We start from the raw sequence: 17,871 nt of genomic DNA on the forward strand, positions 1-17,871 counted from the left end.
CAGAGGTCGTACTTTCTTCGCCAGCTGAGGAAGTTCAACCTGCCACAAGACTTACTGAAACTGTTCTACTCCGCCATCATTGAATCCATCCTCTGCACTTCAATAACTGTCTGGTTCAGCTCAGCGACCAAATCTGACCTCAGAAGACTACGGAGGGTAGTCCGGACTGCTGAGCGAATCATTGGTACAACCCTCCCCACTCTCCAAGAACTGTACTTATCCAGAGTGAGCAAAAGGGCTGGTAAAATCACTCTGGACCCCTCACACCCAGCACACTCCCTCTTTAAACTGTTACCATCTGGTCGACGCTACAAAGCTCTGTGCATCAGAACGACCAGACACAGGAACAGTTTCTTCCCTCAGTCAATACATCTCATGAACACTCAACAATAAACGTGGAACACACAACTAATACATTATCCATTCACCACACTCACTTATTTTATTTTTATTTTTATCATTTCTAATTTGCACATACTTGACCTGTACATACATAGTTGTCTATATTATATATTATATATATATATTTTTTTTTTCTGCTGCTTTGTACATTGGTTATTGGCTATTTGTTGTTATTTTGTTTTTATTAGCTGTGTCCTGTCCTGTTGCTGTCTTTCTGTTGCACTGTGGAGCTTCTGTCACTATAACAAATTCCTTGTATGTGTAAACATACTTGGCCAATAAAGCTCATTCTCTCATTCATTCTCATTCTCATTCTCATTCTTCTCTCATTCTCATGATAGATAAATTATAGATGATGAAAATATTATTATAGTTAAAATATAAATTTTCAATAGAAACAGTGCTAAATTAAATTTATAAATATCTAAATAAAATCCAAATAATAAAATTTGAGTCCCATTGATTAAAAATATTTTAGATTTAAAATATATATTTTATGTCTTCACAGTAAGAACAGTAAGAACAAACATGCAAATGACCGAATAAATGTGTAAATATAATAATAAATAAAATTAAAAAATAATACATCTTTGAAAATAAGCACAATAAAGCCACATCCACAAGTCTCCCGTTGATTTAAAATATTTAAATTAAATTAAATTTTATATATATATATATAGCCTACCAAATGTCCCCACAGTAAAACCAGAAATTTTTGGCATTGTGGGGATCGGCCAGCTGTAAATAGTAAATGACGTTTACCTGAAAGGGGTAGGTTTAGGGTTAGGGGATAGAAAATATAATTTGTTCAGTTTAAAAGTAATAGAAGTCTATGGAAAGTCCCCACAATTCACAGAAGTTTTAGAAAACTAACGTGTGTGTGTGTGTGTGTGTGTGTGTGTGTGTGTGTGTGTGGGTGTGGGTGTGTGGGTGTGTGGGTAGGTGGAAACAATTTAATAATATCTAAATAAAATATAAAATAAAATAAAATGCAATGCAGTGTCATCCAATTTTTTGCAATATTTTTTATTTTCTTTATTTCTTTATTTTGCATATTGGTGGTCCTATGCCGTCCTTGGTAATATTTATGAGTTTCAAAGTTTTAAGAACATTTAAGGATTCTAATGACATTTTTGTTTACTTTGTACAACACTACAAAACCAACTGAAGCAAAACCTTTCTACGTAGCTACACAAACGAATAATAGCAATAATGTTTTCCCTATATTTCCTTATTTTCTGTAGGTTTTCATATCATTTCACTATGATAACGCTTCGCAGGAATCCTAACTGTGACAGTAATAGGCTATATTTGCTTGAGAGGAGGATTTGCATTCAGGTATTCGACGTATGATAATCGAATAACACAAGAATAGCCTTCGGTTTTTTTGTAGGAGATGGAAACTACATTTCCCATGATTCACGTCTTGAGCTTGAGCCAGAGGATAAGCGCTGCGAGTCTCTCGCGCTCCCGAGAGAAGTGCGCTGATGGAGCGCGAGCGGCTTTATTATAGAACACCGGGCGCGCGCACTCACTTTAATTTCAAAGGGTGACGTTGACGTCACCGTAGGTCCAAAGAAGTCTATAGAAAGGGAGAGCGCAACATTTCCCAGGTTTCATTCTTCCGCGAGAGGGCAAGTGAGGATTACGATGGTCATCAGAGTGTATATCGCCTCCTCCTCCGGGTCTGTCGCGGTGAGTAACATGTTTACACCGCGCATTTCAGAGTTGCGTGTTGTACAACTGGAGACTACCAGGAATGACAACAAAAGACAGCTAATTATTATTCTTTGATCTGTAATTTTATAATCTATTCCATATAATAATTATGTTAAATAGATGTAAGAATGTATTGCATAGATTTATATGAATAACTTCGCTTCATGATACATTTATTGCACTCAGTAAGGTTTTTGTGTGCACTCGAGTTACATATGAATATGTCAATAAGAATACATTTTTGGCGTTTATTTTCAAGTAAGCCCGGGCCACTTCATGAACTTAGCCCATCCTGGAAAACCCACCCTCTCTTGCAAGCGATACCACTGTACAGATTAAATCAAATGGCAGTAAACCATGAATCAATTATCCATGTTCATGGCATTTACGTGGAACTCGAAGAATAATTTTCCAAAAAACACAAAGTAGGCATATTACTATGGTATCATAACTGTGGTACATTTGGGTATTTTCAAGCCACACATTGCAGAACATTCTGGATAGATATGACTTATTGTGACTCTAAAATGTATTAGTTACATAACCACTGCCAAACTCAGTTCTGATCTATATATTCAGAAATTATTTCTATCAAATGCTTTTCAGTGGTTATGGTTTATGCTGTGTTTGAGATAATCCAAAGCTGTTGTCCACCTCGGTGCACTGCAAACAGCCATAAAGCTTAGAGGTTGGACAAAGTGCATGTTTACAGTAAAAGCCAATCCCACTGCCAACTCCAATGCCACAATCACTGGCGTGCAGATCAGATCGGTTTTAACCGCTCTGTTATACAGCCTGCAGTGAAAGCACAAGAAATATCCTGATTCATTCAGAACTGGAATTATATTTCATCCTTTTAGCAGGCTGGTCCAGTGACATTGATTTTTAGTTCTTTAAATGAGGAGATCACAGTCTCTAAACAGAGACTGGGAGGAGGGAGGGGCGACTGTATTCATATTTTCCTGCAATGTCATTCATTTGGTGTTTGATGGTTATCAGATGATGTTTGTACAGTGACTCACTGTGTATTTTACAGCTTTGATATGGAGATGAAGCATGTGTTTTTGGATATTAGCAGATAGAGAGGCAAGTACAGTTCAGCACTGTAACCTAATAGTACCAGAATGAGGTAATAGCCTAAATGAGTTGTGCACTAATTTCCGCTATCTGCTTATTTCTACAAGACCCGGATTGTTTACCCAAAAAGAGCTATTTTTAAGTCTCTGTGGTCTCAGCACACACTGCTCTCATATAGGCAAACATCTTTTTTATGCTGACATTCTTCTAAGATGATCATTAGAAAAGAAAAGAAAATGTTTCAGTTAATAACTGGCATGTGATGGGTGGACAGACTTACTTTGTGTGTGTGTGTTCACTCAGTTTACATGTGCTTGTTTTGTAACTTGTTTTGTGTCAAGAGGATGTGAAGCAAGTGATGGCTGATGAAACCAATCTGTACTAAATGGCGGCTGATTTTTGGATCAAATGAGTGAGGGTTAATATTTTTACTTACAGCTACACAAACACACGCTGATTCACATTAGCTCTCATAAGCTTTGGTCAGAGGGGGATTATAAAGGTCATATCCTGACTAACCTTTTCCACTCGTTCCGCTCATCCATCTCCAACCGTTGCACTTAACACATGCATGTGAAGAACTGAGACTGAGAGCGCTCACTGAGTGATTTTCAGTCAGCTGAGCTTAATGGAGAGACAGGCTCGACAGTGATATAGGCTCGGTAAGTGTGTTAAGAAAGGCTGAGTGGTAAGAGTGCATTCAGCTCATTGGTTCAAAACAGGATGACACACACTCATGGGATTTGTCTTTCTTTAAAAGCACACTTCATCTTTTAATCAAAAGTTTTACACATGTAAAAATTATATGTAGTTAAAAACATGTTAAAAAGTAGAAAAAGGTAAAAAGGATGTACATTCAAAACCAAGTCATATCAGTAGCCTAATAAATTAAATTTAAATGTAGCAGGTCACCTCGTGATCACATGACAAACCAAACACTGTTATATCTCTGTAAACTATCCTGTAATTAGATACTAGTGTTTTATTGTTAACTAAAACTATTAAATTTATTTTTGATAACGCTGAAATAGAATAAAATATAAATATTAAATTAAAATTTAAACTTAAAATATTAACCATTAGTAATGTTGCCTTGGCAACTAATGGTAATAAATAAGTTGAAGTTGAAACCACTGGTTTAGGTCACTGATCTATAAAATGACTAGATTCTCTATTATAGATCAGTGGTTTAACCTCGTGAGACCCTGCATCCTCATATGAGGACATTAGATTTGAGTGAATTTCTCTGAGACTATACATGCCACAGTTTTAAGACTGGATGTCCTGTACAGAGCACATTCAGGGCTTTTCAGAGATACCAAATGATTGGATGTTTCACCATGATCACTCCCTTTCCTTGGTTTTCAAACATGTCTAATATTAATTTAGTGTCACTCTTATGGAAATATGATACTATTTTGTAATTATCATTTAAATCTGACTAATTTTTAAACTGTGAGTTTCTCAGGAAAATGTTATGGGGTTTCAAATCAAAATATGACTTTCTGTTACGAAACAGGATATTGATTTCATACATGTCCTCATATGTGGATACCGGGACTAAAAGTATGTTTATTACGCATATTGGGAGCCATAACAAATTAATAGAGAAAGAAATTATATTTCCATATTCCTATGAAATACTATATATTATTATGAAAATCTTGTCAATTATTACTCCCACTATTACATGTTGCCCCAAAAATACATTAATATACAAATTAGATTTAGTTTATAGATACATTGTATATAATGAGAAAACACATTTTGTATAAAGAAAAATGATATATCAAATCATTCTGTTATAACATAGTTGAGACTCATCTTTATGCAAAGTTTGGTAAAAAAAAAAAAAAAAAAAAAAAAAAAAATCCTGAAAACTAAAAGAATCAATTATTTTTGCCTATGCATGTTTTATTATTTTATTTAATTTATTTATTTATTTTAAATTGAGTCTCGATGTCCTCTACCAAGGACATAGCATAACTTATGAATGAAATATAATTTCAAAAAATCGTTTTACATTTTTTTTATGCATTAAATAATGTAATGACATGAAAAAAATTCAATTTTTTCCCTGGATTATTTTGCTGGGTCTCAGGAGGTTAAGTTAAAACTAAAACTAAAACTGAAATAAAACTAAAGCTAAATAGAAGTATTTTAAAATAAATTAATAAACATGACAAAAGCACATAACAAAATGACTAAAACTTAAATTAAAATCAAAAAGAAAAAAGGTAATTCAAAACATTAAGTTAGCAAAACATCAACAGAATTGCTGTGCATCCTTAATGAATGAATCTGCGTTTTTGAATGAATTGGTTGAACAAATGATTCAATAACTCGCACACAAAGACAGGTGATTGGTTTTCCTTCCGGAGCGTATCAGCGTTATTGAACGATTCGGTTGAATTAAGAAATGAGTCACTAAAAAAGACAGTCACTTGTCTAACGATGTAACAATGATTTACTGGCAATATTTACAGAAAACACAGTTCGTGATTATTTATTATCTTAATTAACTAACAGGTTGTTGCAGACATAGAGAAGTTGAGTTCTTAAAATGAATCATATAGACAGAGAATGGCTATGTCTTCAGTGTTTTGTTTTGAGGATAAAACAATAGCTGCATTGTGTGGCTGCGCTGGTTCGACACAAGGCTAGAGCTGCTATTGTCCTGCTCTCTGTTTATCAGGCCAGGAGTTTTATAGAGCTTTTAAAAAGCACAGACAGGGCTTAATGCTTAATGGAGAGCTGCTCTATCTTTACAAAGAATCTCACTCTCTCTCTTTCTTTTTCTTTTTTGCAGTCAAACATGTGCATATGTGTGTGTGAGAGATATGTGATTCACTCATCAACGCATCACTGAGTATCAATCTTTATTCAACTGTGCTTTGTATGTGCACAGGTGTGTGTATGTGTGTGTTTAGTGACAGAATTCATCTAAACAGCTCTGCATGCAGTGGCCGCCCAGCAACACGCTCTGCAAAGTCAGCAGAGAGAGATAAAGATAGGCAAAGCGAGGTGAGGTGAGGCAGGGAACTTTTTGTACTCCATCTGTTCTCCTCCACAATGTGGTTATATCCAAAACCTCTCTCTCTGGACAACACACTTCAGTACTGCCAAACTAGGGTGTGTAGGTGTGTGTGTGTTTTTGTAAGTCATGCCCTCTCAAACAGCTGTTGAAACTAGGCCTCATATTCTGTAGTTAGGTGCGCAGACTGAAGAAGTATTGGTTCTGGAGCCTTTTGAGGGAAAATGCATGTATATCATCAGCTAAAGGTATACAAATGGCTTAGTAGTTTAAAGATTTAAGGTTCTACACACATATTTGTATTTTCATTTTTTGTCTTAAATGGATAGTTAAGCCATAAATGAACATTCTGTCATTATTTACACACCAGTATTATTTTAGTACTGTACTATTTATACAACCAGATAAATAAATCAGATTTTATTTGTATATTTTTTGTTTTGTTGCTTTTTTTTTTGTCATTTTATTAGTTTTTTAATATGTCTGTATAGTGTTTACTGTTTTTTTTTTGTTTTTTATTAAGTTTGTTTTTATTTTATTCATGTTTGTTTTATTTCAAGTAATGACTTTATGGTTTTAGTTTTAGTTCAATCTGTATTCTTCTGTGAAACACAGAAGGTGATTTTTTTTTCATGTAATGAAAGGTTTGGAACAATGGTAAATTATGACCGAATTAACCCTTTAAGGTATTTTGTTAGCTCCAGATACATGGTTCCGACCTGCTTTTATAGCTAAAATGTGAAAATGTGTTCCAGTTTTAAAGTTCTTTAAATGTTAAAACTGAAGCATCAGTTAACTCTACTGTGATGTGCTTTTGAGGAAGATGTTTATAAAAGGAATGTTCTCATTTTGGAAGACTTTTCATCTCTGTTTGCCACTTCTTAATGCATTCATTAACTACAAGTGCTAGGAATTTAAAGAAAGACATGTTTATTCTTTGGAAAATGTACTTGGCATTGTTGCACCGGAATGGAACTATTGAGTTTTTAAACAGTACGACGGAGAGATGAGTGCAGAGGGTGACAGACATGTGTGTAAGATAAGGACAAAATGTTTATTTAATGTTAATATGGGGAAAGATTCAGAAACACAGGACACCAGACAGAGAACAGATGTTAAATAACCTTTTAACCACACAAATAGACACTCAAATGAAACATACACACAAAGTCGTTCATTGTTTTCTGCGTTATATTTGATGTGCTTTAAATGCATAGTCATATTCTATGAAATTTTAGGGATATTTTAAGGTGTGTCTGAAGTCCCAACTGTGTGTTTTACATTTGGTTTCAAATAAATCCCTTTTTGTTAATCCATACTCTCCTCCTACATCTGACTAATGGGAATTTCCATCTGTGTTTTCAGAAATGTATAACTGTATATTAATACTTTATACTTTTACTCATGCCAACACAAAATGTTTCAAGGCTGAATATTACAAGGTTGATGAGTACAAAATTTGTTAATAACACTTTTAATTAGTAAATACCATTGCATTTCCAATCAAAACTATATTTACTATTTTGCAATTCTGTAAAAATGCACAAAGCATTTTTGAATAAACTACATCGTATTTATATTTGATATCAATTAAATACTCAATAAAATGTTTTTAAAATGTATAGTTAACATTAAAAGCAATAAATTGAAAACAAAAACAAATGCAAACTATTTACTTTTAATTTATTAACATGTATTTTGCATGACACAACAAAATATTTAAAAAAAAAAAGTTGTTTTAACTTAAAATAATTTGTTACCCTGCTGACTTAAAAAATGTTTGTTTGGTCAACTTGACATTTTAAGTTGCTCAATGTTAATTTAAGGGACAACTGGAATATTTTAGCTGACTAAACTAATAATTGTAAGTCAGCAGGGTAACAAATTATTTTAAGTTGAAACAACTATATTTTTTTACAGTGTGTGAATGAATAATTACTCATACACTCCTAAATGTAAATTCTTAAGTTTGACAGTAGCCTTTAATAAGCTTGGTAACACAGATCATTTAATATCTATCACCGATCATTGATCAAAGAACTCCATTGTGTGATTCCTCAGGTGAAGAAACGTCAGCAGGCCATCGTGGGCTTTCTGGAGGCCAACCGGATCAGCTTCGAGGAGGTTGACATCACCATGCTGGAGGATCAGAGGCTCTGGATGTACCAGAACATTCCTGAGGAGAAACGACCTGAAAAGGGCAATCCTCTCCCCCCTCAGATCTTCAGTGGAGACCACTACTGTGGCGTGAGTCATCAATACTTTTCATTAGAAACTATGCTTGATACATCAAACACTGGACAGGTGATGCACCCTCTCCTATTAAAACATGTTCACTTAACTTGTTCAATAATCTTCTATTAGAAGCAAATTTATTGTTAGATACTCGCACATTGGTTATATCTGCATCAATATACCACAGACCTCAATTCATGCGTATTAATTTGGTTCTGTTAGCTGTCTGAGGGATTCTGCTGAAGTAATACTCTGTTCCTCTCAGACACTTAAATCAATGATAAGCTAAAAGCTCTCTGTCTGGCCAATGAGTCCACATTGGGTTGGTTTGAGAGGATGTTTATTAAAAATCAATACATGTAAACAAAGATCCATGGTGTAAGTTGTATGGCACCTTTCTCTTTTCCAGCCAATTACATTCTAGTGTGGTATTTAATTGTGTTTTCTCTAGCCAATCACATTGAAGCATGAGATGCCCTATATAAGGCTGTGAAAAGGGTAAGGCATTTTCATGCCTCTGTTCTTCCAAAAACAAATCTTAAAGTTTCAAAAAAGACATTTTGCATGCAAAGCACACCCAAATACTTACATTCACACCTTCACACTCTCTATTTATCAGTTAGAGTTGTAGTGTAATATGCCACTGTGACTCTCTTGCCATAAAAGGATAAAGAATCAGAAAGACATTTACGACAGTTTGAATCTTAATTTAGAAATGATTCATCACTTGAGTTATGGTAAGGTTTGTATATTTTGTGACTGACTCATGGAAGTGTCTGGATTTTGCTGAGTGCCCAATTGATGTAATCTCACAATAATCCTGATTACTCTTAGACACCGCCTCCAACAACTGTTTTAGCCAATCAGAACAGTGGATCCGGTTCCTTCAAGTCTATTAACTGTTTCACACTAACGGAGGGCAAGACACATCTATCCTTGTGTATTTTTAAAAGAATGTATGACCGAGGTGCTTTTGTTTAATTTGGAGAATTGTTCTGAATAAAGTTATATCATTAATAAACAATCTGATTTGAAGTCATTTGATTTTAGATTATGTTAATGGATGTTAAATGGCATAATTTAATTGATCTGAATCAGCAGGTTCTCTTATTTAGTTTGGTTTGATATTTATGACAGATAAAATGTCAATATTATATCCAATTTTAAAGACAAACAGCACAAAAACAGTTACAGTTGCTAAAAAAACCTCTCCTCAGTCATTATCATTCTATCATTTTGCAGGATTATGAAGATTTCTTCCAGTCTAAAGAGACAAACACAGTGTTCTCATTCCTCCGTTTGCCCCCTGTAAAGGTACACACACACTCCGGCTTGTCTTTTAATTACAAAAAAAGAAAGTTTTTTAAAAACAAATAATAAAAAGTTAATAAATCCTATGTCTTGAATATATTTGATTTTTCTCTCTCCTTTTGACTATTTATTTTCTTATTTTATCCATTAACCATTAATTTTGTTAGATTTATGCTTAAAAACACAATTTGGAATAAGAAAAATAAAGTGAATTCAGAATATATTCTATGAAACACATTATGCAGTTTTCATAGTGGATGTTTAGATAGTTGTACTGAGCAGCAAGATGAAAATATTGATTATTAAGACGCCTTTTTGTCATATTGTGTTACTGGCTCCACACTGGTTCATTGTGATATTGTTATGGATTGCAGAATAGGATTAACATCTAACTGAATTAAATTCTGTTCTCTGCAGGACTCTGAATCCTAGACTGTGTCATTGACATTTCTCTAGACTGAAACACTGTGGTTTTGCCTCTTTTTCCTGTGATGTAACATCCGTCCCCTGGTCTGAAGCCCTTACTGCCAGCAATGCTTTTGCCAATCACACGCTGCCCTCCAGCTAACAAACTTCTCCTTATTCAAACACGGGGTGAATACATATGTTTTCTATGGCCTAATTAATTATTTGTACGTGTTGCTGTTATGTTTCATTCATTGTACATGTGGTGCATGAAAAGCCTGTTCTGCTTTTTATAACGTGATACAGGGATAGAAAGTGAACTTATGTTTGTGTGCATAAGACTTATATTGTTAATCTACACAAAGAGAGTAATAAGTATGCAAGGTTGCATGTACACATCTCTTGTAAGTTGTTCTTTGTTAAAGAGCTCAAACAGACGGCCAAAAGGAAATGTAGGGAAACAGCAGAAGAATTTGATATAATGTTGTCCTTTCCGCAGGCTTTGATCTATTTGTAAAAAGACGTTCAGACCAAAAGCCAAGCAGCCTCAAAACAGGAAATAGAATCCTGACCTGAAGTAAGATCTCAGCAGAACAGAGCTAATCTGAACTCAGTGTTTCCACGACACATAATGGCTCTTCAAAGCTTTTCTGAGTGTAAAACTGGTCCTGAATCAGTATTTGAACACCTTATGTGTTATTATTGGAATTTCACATCTCTTTTGTTCCTTCTGCTGGAAAACATTCTAAAGAACTCATATCGCAGTCTTTTCCTCTTTAATTGTGTGTTCAAGTGTGGTTTTCTTCTCAGGGGTATGTTAGCATGTAGCATACTGTGATGCCTCAACTTTCACCTCACCCATTTATGTAACTTATATAGTGACTTATATCATACAAAGCTGGGGAGAATAGTTGGTTTACTCACAAAGTTGATTTTGTGGAACATGTTTAAGCTTATACACAGTCTACTCTAGATTTTCTTCGACAATCTACTGCCACAATGAAAACCTCCCAAACAAAACAGAAACACCCCCAAACCTACATTCTCTGCATTTTCATTTACTCTTCATTGTGATATACGCTTCTTGCTTCACTCTTCCCACCCATTCATTAAATGATTCCACATGAATAAGCATGTATGTTTACACACACCATTCTCAGGACACAATTATGTTTTACATACGTCTCACACAAACACATGTATACACATTCTGTAAAATGGAATTTTATGTATGTATTAAGTTACTGTTGTTTACTTTCAGAATCGAAATGAACAATTAAAAAAACTAATTTTTAATAAAGCATATTCAAAAACTGCTTTAATAATTTCTTGTGTTTCTCAAGAGTCTCAATTTAGGCAAATATTGCATATAAAACAATATAAAAACCAACTGGCATCCTACAATTAAAATTAATTTAAATATATATATATATATATATATATTTTCTTAAGCATGCTATGCTTGATTAATTGTCCAAATATAGTATAATGTGTGCATACTGTAACTTTTGAAGAAGTCCAGTCAGTGGAACACTCCAGATATCCCAGCATGCCTTTGCATGTGGCATTTTTGCATTAGCTAGCATAAGAGGCTGATGTAGAGAGCATGAGAAAATGTTGTTCCTCTATAAATAGGTACAGATGTTTGCTACATGAGTTGAATACTAATAAAATGGACAGATACAGTGTTCAAATAACAAACATTTTGACACACAGGACAAAAGTCTTTAATAGGGGGTCCACAACCCTTAGAGGGTCTGCCAATTATTATTTGATTTCAAACGACTTTTGTATAAATACATAATCATACACAATAATATATTAGTTAATTTCAAAGCTAAAAGGTAAGGTTCAGGTAAAATGTGACCTCCAAAATAAAATAGATTCTATGTTCAATCAGTGTCTCTATAACTTACTACTGAAATAATTAAGAGAAAAGCTCATGGATAATGAACTTAGTCACATTGTTTAATTTATTTTAAATCTATCAGACTGTCAAAATTTTTCATCTGAATCTCTGCCAGTTTATTGTTTGCATGTATTTGCATGTATTGCATACATAATAGTGAATGGTAATTAAAATATTACAATTTAATTGAAATTAAATTATCAATTAAATTAACACATCAATTTTGATTATGATTATTAAAGATAAGTCAGAGCAATGAAGCCCTAATATAACACTACCTGGAAACTATAATTAATAAGCTATTAAGCTACTGTCATGGGTTTAGAACTTTTAAGAGGAATCACTGCTTAAAAACGCACCAGGTGGATTAAATGCACCAATAGTAATTCAATTTTAGGTATTCGAGACATTACTGCACCCTAGTGGCCAAATAAGGAAGGTGATGCACTTGTAGAAACAATGTATCAGATATGCTTGATAGAAAATCTTTATTTTTATTTAATGATGTAAAATGTGTATCTTCTTAACATGTATAATCTTAAAAAATACAAGGATTTAGTATAGTGTGCCAATAGTAGCTCAGAGTTTGAAGAATGCCTCTGGTTTCCCATCCTCCATTGCATCAGAAAACTTCTGATAGTCCTAAAATACACACATACACAGATGATAAGCAACTTTATGTAGTCTTTACAAATAAGAAATATGAGAACGGTTGAATGTCCTTAAAAGCATTTACGTGGGCATTACTGGTAAACTACATCCAGACACACTGCATGTGTGGAATCTGAGCTGTGTGATTTCTTGCAGATTTGTAAACAGCGTGTACTGTTCTGAGCATCACAACACAATCTCAAGATGTTCCCCAGAGCGGCAGACTATCACAAGAAAGCACTGGTGCATTCCAAGCAGTGGAAACATCTATAGTCGATGGGAGTGTTTGGAAGGGTGTGTTTGAGTTTAGAAGAAACTGAACGAGCCTGACAGGTCTCCTGTGCCTATATACAAACTCTTATGTTTCAAGTGTTGTTTGCACAGCAAAATTAATAGCATTAACATACACTACAAACACTTACACCCTGTTTTGTATCTCTCAGTAACTGACTCAGCGTTTCAACATGCTTGTTGCAAAACCCAAACAGACACATTTAGTTCATTTTGAAGATGTCCGTGTTCTGTTTATGCTTTATGACACATCATAGCCTGAACATTATGTGCTTTTCCTAATAACCGCAAAAGACTATGTGAATATGTGAATTATGACTTAATACTCATAATTAACAGAAAAACTCATGGATACTGAACTTAAGTCACATCATTTGATAGATTTAACATAGTTTAGTGTGTAATGCAAAATGTAAAAACATTTGAATGCCAGCATGCAGTCTATCGGGTTTTAGAAGATTAAATCAACTGACCATTTCTGATTTGAGGTTGAGTTGATGCAGGTGAAACAGAGGCAATTTTTCTCTCTTGATCTACAGACCAGTATCAAAAACAAGGCTACTAGATGAGACTTACCCCACAGTATTTGTCTCCATTAAAGACCTGAGGGGGCATCGCTGAGGGGTTTCCCACTTTCTTCCTCATCTCCTCCTTCAAGTCTCCGCTTCCTGTGATGTCCACAGCAAAGTACTTGATCTTCTTGGCATCCAGGAAGTTCAGAATCTCAGACTGATGTTGCTTCACCTGAAGAAACAAAGATGGAAAATAATGAACCTTTGACAACTCCCAATGAACTGTGGTTTCTCTTCCTTTTTTTAAGACATGTGACAAGAACAACTAGTTATTTACTTCAGATTTCTTGTCATAACAATATTTTTCACCATTTAGGATTTTTTTTGTCTTTCTGCAAACACAACCCTCTGTAGAGTTAACTTCACTAATCGAATTTGACATAAGACTGTCTAGCATGTCAATACAAAAAATAGGTACTCTTAAAAATATCAGTTTACTGTATATCATCTAGTTTAATAAAGCAAGTATTAACTGCAAGACACATCCTGAGAAGTCAGAAATACAGATACACACCTCTCTAGAGCCACTCGCACTGCTGTAATACACTGTGATGGACATCTTCTGAAAGTGCTAAAAGGTTTGTTGGTAATAAAAGTGGCTGGAGAAGCAGACTGGTATTTCAGTAAGTTGTTTGAACCTTTAAAACAAAAGTAATCTCAGCCAACTCAAGGACCAGGAAAGCAAGTTGTGACAGTTCACTTGACAGCCCCACCTACCACAAGCACACTCTCTCTCACACACACACACACACACACACACACACACACACACACACACACACACACACAAACAAACAAACACACACACACACACACAAACACACACACAAACACACACCAGACATCATGCCTAAACTTGCATGGGGGGAATTTATACCGAGACTGCACATTAACGCATTGATTGAAGTGCGTACCAAAATGTATGATAATCTCACTGACACTAACGTTAGCTGGTTAAAAGTAAATACAGTTAATAAAATTCTGATTTTAAGAGAAGCTCTAATATTTGTTCTCAGATACTTTTAAATTTTGTTATTCAATCCCTTTACAATTCAATAATAATTCAATTCATTTGTCCACATACGTTTTGGCGTAAAGGCTACTGACTGACTGAGGCACAAAATAATGAACGGAGTAGACAGCGCCACCTAGTGGTGGATTCAGATGTTTGCGCCATCGTCGTGGATTAGGCAGAAATATAAAACAGAAGTCTTAAAATGTTGTCGAGCAATTTATTTTCTAATAAATAATAAAAACAATAACACACAATAAGTTAACCGAGGGTCAAACAAAAAAACAATGCAGGCAGCGAATTGGACACCATCGGGGCCTTTTGCGCTTAAAACAATGTTGTCGACGCTATGACGTCCTCTTTACTCGCAGTCGGAGGGAAGGTAGGGCGAGTTTCTGTTATCTCTGATAGAATCGGTCTTAAATATTCAGCATCCTACGTTTAAACTGCTCAAAGGTGTAGCCTAAGGAACGGATATTAATATATTGATTATATCATGCCTTTATTTCAGAAATCTATCCTCTCATCCATCGCTAATCTATAATGGCCGAGGAAGGGTGAGTGATTGTGTTCTTCAGTATGCACTTACTGAACAATAAATATGCGTGTACTGAATGGCTTTATTTAACTGATTCAATTAGTTTTACTCTTTCTAATGGTTAGGAACCATATTTCTCAGAGTAATAAAAACGGCATGTTTCTATTCAATGAAAGTAAACGGTGACCAAAAGCTGTCAATCTCCAAAAGAGGCACAAAACTATCTAATAGTAGCCCACGTGATTCTTATTTAATCATTCAACGTGTTTTGAAGCCATATGATTAATTCAAGTTGTTCATTGAATACCTTGATAGATTCCTACTCTCTTTAAATGTAACGGAAGAGAATATATTAGATGGTATTCTCTATCTATGAACGTCTATATACATGTACATTTATACTGGTGCCACTATATGAAGCCATACAAGGTTTAAATATTTTCTATAACCTCTAAATTAACAATGACGCCTTATAGCATTGAAGTTTTATATTTGATTTCTTATGGTGACCTCGGCTATGATGAACTTTGAGTCTTTAGTCGGATACCCCTTCACTCTAATCATGAGTGAGACATCCAGTCTGAAAAGCCGCAGGTTGTTAAATGCATGTGTGCACACCTGACTCTTACGCCCCAATAACATCCTTTTGTACAACTAATAGCATCGCTGCCGGAGGTGTGATGGATGTCAACACCGCTCTGCCTGAAGTGCTGAAGACCGCACTCATCCACGACGGTCTGGCCCGCGGTATCCGTGAGGCCGCCAAGGCCCTCGACAAGTAAGAAGTGACTACTTTAAATACTGGAAGATGTTGCTGCGTGTCTATGATGATGATTTGGCTCCCTCTACTGAAGTCTCTGAGGATAACTGCCATTTGTTACCCAATTTCTGTCTGAGATGCTGTTGAAGTGATCAGTCATACTTTTTTGAGGAGATTGAAGGCTCATCGTGGTCTTTCTTTGTTTGACAGGCGCCAGGCTCATCTTTGCGTTCTGGCAGCAAACTGTGACGAGCCCATGTACGTCAAGCTGGTGGAGGCTCTCTGTGCCGAGCATCAGATCAACCTCATCAAGGTGAGGAGAGGCTATGAGAAAAACATTTATCAGGGCTAATTTCCACCACAAAGAAAAATGCATAAGGTGATTGCCCCACCCTCAAATTGCTAGGTATAAACTTGCAATTTGACAATTCTATGAAGTCGATTGCAATTGTCACAGTAGAAAATTGTGGGAAGTCGCAATTACCTCTTATTTTTCTTGGCAGAAATAAGCTTCCATAGGATTTAAACTGTAGCCCATATCATTAAAATTCCTTATAACAAGGGATTTTATCCTATTTTTGAGCTATTACCTGCAATTGGGCTCGAGGGTTTATTTCTTTGCCCAGTGGTTTTTCAGTCCTGGTCCTGGAGACACATGGCACTGTGTTTTCTTTATTGAATGGACCTGATTCTGAAAGTCTCTTTGAGAGCCACTTGCAAACTGAATTGTGTGGTTTAGATAAGAGGAACATATGAAATATGCAGTGCTCTGGGACTCCAGGAGCAGGATTAAAAAAAACCCTGTCCTGGTTGATAAAATGGCACTGATAGTGGTAACCATGTCATATCTAGAGACATGGTGGTGGTCTCTTGATTCAGACCACCCAGAAACATCTTAACTGCTGCAATTAGCTAAAGCCTATTCTCATGGCTGGCAACACTCATGTTTGCTTCAGAAAATGTTGATCTACGTACTTTTTATTAGCCATTAAATTGTATGAAAGTCCAAAATGCAAAGTGTTCTCTTGAATATTGCCAAGAACTTTTTATTTGGGACTCATAAGCCCGATTTGAAGTAAAACGCCCAAATCGCTGCTTAAGTGTAGCCATAAAATGAATACTGTCTCTTGTGCTCTCTTGTAGGTTGATGACAATAAGAAGCTTGGTGAGTGGGTTGGTCTGTGCAAGATTGACAGAGAGGGCAAACCCCGCAAGGTGGTGGGCTGCAGCTGTGTAGTCATTAAGGTGGGTGTCTGACTGTAGTCCTATTCACACTCAGAGTCTGTTTTTAATTTACTTCCTTCCTTTAATCGAAAACGAGCAGTAAAATACCTTGGATTTTACAATTAGTGTTTATTAAAAGAATATTAGGGCTTCAGATTTGGCTGTTTGAGCCAAGTCCAGTCCAGATGCTGACTCTCCATGCCCTGTGTCTAGTTTTGAAATCTTAGTTAGATTGACCGCCTGGACACGAGCCTCTTGGTCCTGTTTTGATTCTTGAGGTCCCTAGAAGGGCAACAAGCTAAATTTACTGAATAACGGGATGTATATTTTGTTTCCTGTTGTAATTAGATTTGAGTCATGTCAGTTCTAAAACTGAATAAATGTTAAAGATTTAACATGCATTTAATGTTTTCATGTCTCTATCCGCAGGACTATGGCAAAGAGTCCCAGGCTAAGGACGTCATTGAGGAGTACTTCAAATGTAAGAAATAAGGCGCCAAATAAAAGATCTTTTGGAAATTTTACTTGTGTGTTTTTATTTAAACTATGGAAGTTGTAGCAATTCATGCAAGTGCTGAATTAAATTCAGAAATGGTAGTTTTGTCTCTTAAACCTATTTGGTACGGAGTGAAGTTCAAACACTTGTCCAGCATTTTAAGGTACTTCAGTTAAGTTAAAGTACTTAATGCAAAAAGTGCTGCTGGGGTGTAAAAAATTCCATTAATCGATGC

At 35.3% G+C, this 17,871-nt stretch overlaps 3 protein-coding genes across 3 annotated transcripts; 2 read left to right on the forward strand and 1 right to left on the reverse strand.

The window, feature by feature from the left end:
- Positions 1–1,841: 1,841 nt before the first annotated feature.
- Positions 1,842–11,500, forward strand: LOC306859334 (SH3 domain-binding glutamic acid-rich-like protein 2). Its single transcript, XM_079400338.1, has 4 exons — positions 1,842–2,097; positions 8,294–8,479; positions 9,710–9,781; positions 10,196–11,500. Exons 1-4 carry the CDS (start codon positions 2,053–2,055, stop codon positions 10,208–10,210), a joined length of 318 nt encoding a protein of 105 aa, XP_079256464.1. The 5' UTR covers positions 1,842–2,052; the 3' UTR covers positions 10,211–11,500.
- Positions 11,501–11,890: 390 nt separating this feature from the next.
- On the reverse strand, positions 11,891–14,326 carry LOC306859684 (SH3 domain-binding glutamic acid-rich-like protein 3). Its single transcript, XM_079400854.1, has 3 exons — positions 14,121–14,326; positions 13,611–13,778; positions 11,891–12,734 (listed from the first exon to the last, which is right to left on the reverse strand). The coding sequence occupies exons 1-3, from the start codon at positions 14,163–14,165 to the stop codon at positions 12,672–12,674; spliced, it is 276 nt and encodes a 91-aa protein (XP_079256980.1). The 5' UTR covers positions 14,166–14,326; the 3' UTR covers positions 11,891–12,671.
- A 645-nt stretch (positions 14,327–14,971) lies between these two features.
- On the forward strand, positions 14,972–17,664 carry LOC306859683 (small ribosomal subunit protein eS12). Its single transcript, XM_079400853.1, has 6 exons — positions 14,972–15,000; positions 15,130–15,175; positions 15,818–15,934; positions 16,127–16,229; positions 17,060–17,161; positions 17,570–17,664. The coding sequence occupies exons 2-6, from the start codon at positions 15,162–15,164 to the stop codon at positions 17,630–17,632; spliced, it is 399 nt and encodes a 132-aa protein (XP_079256979.1). The 5' UTR covers positions 14,972–15,000; positions 15,130–15,161; the 3' UTR covers positions 17,633–17,664.
- The last annotated feature ends 207 nt before the right edge of the window (positions 17,665–17,871 follow it).

The sequence above is a fragment of the Barbus barbus genome (assembly GCF_936440315.1).
Source record: "Barbus barbus genome assembly, chromosome: 40".
Classification (NCBI taxonomy): domain Eukaryota; kingdom Metazoa; phylum Chordata; class Actinopteri; order Cypriniformes; family Cyprinidae; genus Barbus; species Barbus barbus.